General features: G+C 35.1%; 1 protein-coding gene across 1 annotated transcript; it reads left to right on the forward strand.

Annotated features, from left to right (window-relative positions):
* The first annotated feature begins 215 nt into the window (after positions 1–215).
* LOC123720340 (proline-rich protein 4-like) lies at positions 216–3,105 on the forward strand. Its single transcript, XM_045676902.1, has 3 exons — positions 216–246; positions 1,499–1,744; positions 2,556–3,105. The coding sequence occupies exons 1-3, from the start codon at positions 235–237 to the stop codon at positions 2,736–2,738; spliced, it is 441 nt and encodes a 146-aa protein (XP_045532858.1). The 5' UTR covers positions 216–234; the 3' UTR covers positions 2,739–3,105.
* Positions 3,106–6,800: the final 3,695 nt, after the last annotated feature.

The following is a 6,800-nucleotide window of genomic DNA, read 5'->3' on the forward strand; positions in this document are numbered from 1 at the left end:
ACCGCAAAAATTAATATGTCATACACTGCTTACCAACTACGCTAGTTATATGCCACTGAAAAACGAAACCAGTAATGTATGGCTATATTTATTAAGTATCGTTTAGTGTTGCCGCAGTAACCGATAGTGAGAGTATCCTATCACTAGAAAGGAATACATTTCACCAACTATAAATGTTCGCGGGGAGAGTAAACAGCATCAGTCATTACTGTGAATTCAACCAAGTGCATCAACATGATCGCTTACGTAAGTCGAGCAATTTTTTATCTGTGTTATGTCACTTCCGAATTCCGACGTTCTTATGACGTAATTAGAACGCTTTTATCCATAAAGAACCACTGAAAGACGTCTTATTTAATATAACGTAGTTTTAAATTGTGTAATTTTAATATGTAACATATAATTTTATATAAAAACTTTTTTGTTTCACAAAGAAGTTTATAAAACGAAAAAGGTTTAATTACATCATAAAATGACACGTGTCAAAATTAAAAAGTCAAAACATGGCCTATTCCGTAATAACAAATTCTAATTTTGAATTCATGACTAATGAGGTGGAATAAATTATAAAAATATAATGTTGCCAATAAAAATTCTATGACTGATTTAAATTTTTAATTAGAGTTATAAACGTGCTGTATGATATTAACGTAACAAAGATTATTATGCATTTTAGATATGTTCTCAAGTTTTAAAAAAATAGAAACTACTCTTTATAAATGTATCATAGAGCTTTTGTCTGCCTTTTTACTTATAAATTTCACTTTATGTAAAAGACGAAATCTTCACTTTATAAAATTAACGAAAAATCTAAATTGTTTTCAAAATCTTGTCATTAATATCCGTAGTATTGGGTTTGAGGTAAAATATTAATTGAATCGCTGGATGTATAAGACTAATCACCTACACGCTAACGTGATAAAACAGGGAACCAAAGTAGCCAGTTTTGCTATTTTTTGTAATTTAATAAAAAAATAAGATTCTGCAATGTGAGTGAAAGGATTCCTGTTAATGATCACTTCCGCACTGAGTAATCGTGATGTAATCTCAAGCATTTCCTCTTATTTATCTTAAGGCTACTTGATGTCGGAAAGTTTGAAATATTTGTTCAGGAAGTGTGTTTAATGAATGTCCGTACCTTATCATGATAACTTCCTTGTTAAGACTGTTTACTTTTCGAGAAATGTATGCATTGTTACGTAAAGGAAACACGAATCCTTTGTCCAAATCGAGCCCCCACTTCTTGCACCGTCCACGCCAAATAGGCCGGAACGCACCCACTAACGGTGTCTATGAGCTGCGATGACTGCCCTTTGGGCGTCCCGTTTGCTCGTTTTTCCCTTTTATATAAAAAAAGGATCGCAAAAAGAGGACCCAGGTGTACCAAACCAATCTCTATATAAAATGAATTTATCAAAAATCGTAAAATAAATCATTTCGAGCCTATCATAAGTCTAGTTTATTTCCTGGTTATGGAAACCATACTCATTTATTACAGAAAATAACAGCCGTTTTTCTACTGGCGTCGGTCGCTACAGCTCGACCATCAGAAGGCTGGGAACCGGAAGGCCACTCGCACACAGAACACACGAAACCATACCACGTAACTGTTATTAAGAAGATAGGGGTACCAATCCCTCACCCAGTGGCAGTATCAGTTCCACAGTATGTGAAGATCCCGATACCACAACCCTATCCTGTTCACGTGACTGTTGAACAACCAATTCATGTACCGGTTTACAAGGTCAGTTAGCATACAAGAGGAGAGACACATCAAGAGGAAGTCATTATTAAATTATAGGATCTTGTGTACATGACTCAAGTACTAGGCATACTACTCTGATGCCAAGAGCCTGGTAACCCGCCAAAAAGATCAATATATATCATATCAAAGTCTTATCAAAATCTTTAGACATTTCCTCTTAGATCTATTTGAAGTCCTCCAAAGGACTATTTCGTACGCATTTTCATTTACAAACCTATTGAAGCAACCTTTTGTAATGACAATGAAAATTTTTCTCATTAGTTGAAAGTGAAACTTATCCACATTTCAACACGACATCCGATTATATCACTCCATTGTTCATTTTTTGTCAGATCCAGCGCCAATTATTGTGACAACTTGCATTGTTGGCATTGCGGACAATATCAAAATCGCAGAACTATTTACGCTTAACTTTTCCATTTCAATTTGCACTATTATAACGTTATCATTAACTCCCGAAGTCTCTTACATTAAAAAAATATTCAAGCAGACAATCCATCATAATTTTGTTCTAAATATAATCTTAGAGTATATAGAATCACAAAATTAAAAAGTCTACATGAAGTCCATTGCATAATTCAGCCTCTCCGCTATTACCGCCAGCATGCTTTTAGGGTTTCCGCGCACGCATCTTACTAGAGATACAGCTCTCTTGCGCATCGTGGCGGAAAGACACGCCACACCTGCACAACAGAAAAATGTTGTTAGAGCTCAAAGTTGTCTGCAATAGTTGTACTCTCGACACAATGGTCTGGTGTCACTTTGAATAAAACATGAAAATGTTTTTCAGGTTGTCCCTCAGATAGTGGAAAAGCCAGTCCCATACACCGTGGAGAAACCAGTCCCCTATGAAGTGGAGAAACCCTACCCCGTGGAAGTTGAGAAGAAGGTTGAGGTACCCATCCCCAAACCCTACCCAGTCCACGTGCCTGTGTACAAACATATCTACCATCATAAGGGAGGAAAACATTAACCCTTCTTCGAACAGCCTGTTATCAGAGTCGTCAAAAAAAATATAATGATAATTTAATACTTATATATCTATGGGGCAATAGCTGATTTATATGTTCCAATTAAAACAATGGTCATTTAAGATTAGACTAGATGACTTAAGTAACAGTTAAGTCTTGATGAACGACTCTGAATTTTGTTGCGAAACTTTCATTGTATCCAATACAGCTTTTCTATTGTTTAAGGAAATCTTGTTTTCCAATTTCCTTAAAAATCTTAGATTACAGAGTCCAAAGCAGTATTAGGAGGTTGGTCTAAACCGGTTTTTACCGGATTTGTAAATAACGCGGAATCTCGCCTGTATACAAATGTGATATTTATTTTGTGTGTCGATCTGTTTGTTGTTGTTTTTTTTATTGTTGATTATTGTGTAATTGATTTGTTATATTAAACGTTTGTTATAAATTAATTAATATCTTTTATTTATTTAAAACATCCATCTAGAAGGAATTATAAGAATTTATTGAGATTGAGTTTCGCTTTATCTTCGGGAATTAAAGTATTTTGTTTACAAAATCCCCACTTACAGGTTCTATTTGAATGATTTCCATAAAATAACTTTGTGACAGCCGTCAGAACAGAACCACCCATGCAAACTCCATTTTCAAGGAAAGTTAAACAAAGGTCGAGAAGAGTTTAAAGAAGTTGGGTAGGAGACTGGTACAATAATGCTCAAGATAGAGAGAGATGGAGCTAGTGGGAGGAACCTATACTCTGTAAGGTCCCTGAAAAAAATATATTTCTATATACAAATTTAAGTGTATGTATGTTTGTAAAGAGCAATGCTGACTTAGTTTCAGCGTACGACACTCAACCCAGGGGTTAGTAGGTTTGATCCCCGGCTGTGCATTAATGGACTGTCTTTCCATGTGCGCATTTTAACCTTCGCTCGAACGGTGAAGGAAAACATCGTGAGGAAACCGGCTTGCCTTAGACTCTAACGTTGACGGCGTGTGTCAGGCACAGGGATCCTATTAAACTGAGAAATGATCATGAAACAGAGGCCCAGACCTAAAAGAGGTTGTAGCACTGATTTTTTTTCATCTTTGTAAGAATGATGAGGCTTAATTATTAGCATAGTCAAACAGAGTAAAGAAAAAGTGGTAAAATCCGCGTTAAACCTAAAAGTACACCTATCTCCGCACTTTCTCTTGCGGTTAACGACTTCGTATCTTGTAACCTAGCTTGCTTCGATGCGCTTGCGCAACTACTATTAATTTCATGTCGTTTCATTTTATTATAAGAGCGTATGTCATATTTTAGATATATAAAGTGGAGCGGTGTGTGTAAAATGTGTCTTTGACCACTTTTTTCTTTGCGTAGAAGAGCGCGAGCTATCATGAGTTATAAGCTAATCATTTTATAGAACATGGGGCAAAAGGGTCTTAGCTGACACTTTCAATGCCAGAGGGCTTGCGATTGCGTTTCCGGCCTTTTAAGAATTGTTACGCTTTTTTCTTGAAGGGCCCTAAGTCGAATTGGATCAGTAATACTTCAGTGGGAATCCGGTTCCACACTGGTGGTGCACTGCAAAAACTGCCTGCAATTATTTTATAATTTCCAATTCAGTATAATTAATTATGAATAAATCTTCGTAATCTCACTTATAAAATATCTAAAATTCATGTTGAATACGTACATATCTTATAAAGAAACTCAGATAATTCGGCCAACCACACAGTACGTATCAAACTTTTATTTTATTTAGCGGCAACACCGTATATTGTTATGGCAATACCACCTGTCAACCCCCCGCGGAGACGGGGACGCTTTGTGCCTCGGATTAATGTTCCACTTTACCAAAGTTCACGCGAGGTTATTTTTTTAATGATTATGAATCATGCAAAGGGTTATAGTATATCTAGGCTTAATTAGCTTCTAAATATTATATTTCCTATTATATATATATAATATATAAACATTTACTATTACACACAAGAGCCAAAAACGGAATAAAGATTCAAACAAAAATACAAGACACGGGTAACAATTATTACCTACTTATACAAAGTAATATACCTACATATTAAAAGATGCACTGATCATTATAATATCAATATCAAAGCCATTATATCTAATGATAACAGAGTTTTTTTTACAATATTTTAAGCATATATATGTTTGCTGGTAATTTGTGTTATAATCTGTATGTATACGCCCGCCGCCTGAGTGATATGTTAAAAATAGATCCCTGCCTCTATACAAATTCATCAAAATTACAGAGGGGAAATTATAATAAACCGATTAAAAAATAGTCAAGACTTGGCCTAAGGGTCTACCTACCAGGCCTTATGAATGTATACGATACATGACGGAGTTACGTAAACAGTTTGTCGACGATCGAGGAATTTGAAATACATAGTTTTATTTGCCTTGTTTTGTATGTGGAATATTAAAAGCGATAATAAGTCAGGGCAGTCGATTACAGTTGCAAATAGCGTGTATAAAGCATTAGGATGACGTGATTTGTTACAACATATCATAACATACAGGATATTCCTGCAAAAACTGTCAAAAACTTTCGACCTCACTAATAATGTAATTAAACTGTACAATTAGTTTCCTGTGTCTGAAAACAACTATTGTTTCGTCCAGAATCGAACTCAAATTGTGTTCTATGCCATGTCTATGATCTATGTAATGATCAAAGAAGCGACACTTCAAAGAGATTTAAAACAAAATTCAAGATTACATCATACAGCATACAAGATGAAACCCAAGATTAAATAACTTAAAACCACAAACAACTGTAAAATGAAGATACACAAGCAAACCACAGACAATCAACTAAACATATTTCAGATGAAATAAACATATTAAATTAGGAAAGCGCGAAATCTGGATAATTTCGCGCGCAAAAACAAACATGGCTGCCGTTAAATGTATTGAAATATCAAAATAACTTGTGTTATTACATAATTTAAATTATAATGGCCTACATTGTTTGATTATTATTACAGGATTAAGTATGACCTAAAATTCACGAAATCTTCTGAATATAAACTGACGGCTTTGTAGAAATGTAGGTATATTATGGTAACGTATGTTTTAGAATAAAGAAAATCTGTGCAAGTCTAGAAGCACTTTGAAAAAATATTAAACGAAATAAACATGAATATTTCGCAAAATCTTTCATACAAATATTTTACAAGACGCGGAATTCAGATTTTGAAATAGTATATACTCTTTGGACAAGTTTGAAATAAGACTTAAGAAATGAAAGTCGAATTTGTCACCCGCAATTTAAAAAAAAAAACATTGCATGTCAATCGCGATTGAAATTCGCGGCTAATTACAAAGTGGGCGTCGTAATTTGTGCACGAGTCGAACCCGTGACAGATGGGGGCACGACCGTACCAAATTAGATCGATACTTATTGACCATTGGATACATTTTATTATTAAGGGCAGGGTTATATATCAAAAAACACATATTGTCTCTTTCTACAGGTTAAAAATCGTAATTACAACTAGTAATTTGAATAAAGAATCCATGAATCAATTGTTATTAAAATCGTTTGAAGCGCGTTGTAGAATTTAAAAATATGTGTCCATGTAGCTATGTAACACTGAAAATGTTTAGAAAATGAAAAACGGCTTAATGTTGAAAGTTGCCAATACTTTTATTGTTTTTCGAAGTAATCTCCGTTCCTCTCTACATATCGTCGTATTCGATGGAGCCACTGACAAAAGCAGTTGGCCCATTCTTCCTTAGGGGTGTCTTCTATGGCATTTTCGAACGCTTTCACCGCATCTTCAGGGCTTGTAAAATGAATTCCTCGAATTTTATCTTTAGTTCTTGCGAATAAATGAAAGTCGCAGGGCGCCAGGTCAGGACTGTATGGTGGATGACTCATTATATAGACACCTGCCATAGTCAAATATTCACCAGTCCATGCGAAAATATTTCTGGTCGTCGGTTAAAGTATGGGGGATCCATCTGGTATAAAGGTTCCTGTTTCCTAAATGTTCATACCAAAGCCTAGGCTTGCCCGTATCTGCTGATAGCTCACTCTCTTATCTTC

The sequence above is a fragment of the Pieris brassicae genome, chromosome 2 (genome assembly GCF_905147105.1).
Source record: "Pieris brassicae chromosome 2, ilPieBrab1.1, whole genome shotgun sequence".
Classification (NCBI taxonomy): Eukaryota; Metazoa; Arthropoda; class Insecta; order Lepidoptera; family Pieridae; genus Pieris; species Pieris brassicae.

Bases quoted from the DNA above. Each gene is read 5' to 3' on its own strand.
- LOC123720340 (XM_045676902.1), top strand. The intron at 1,745-2,555 runs GTCAGTTAGCAT...AATGTTTTTCAG, and splicing joins TTCATGTACCGGTTTACAAG to GTTGTCCCTCAGATAGTGGA.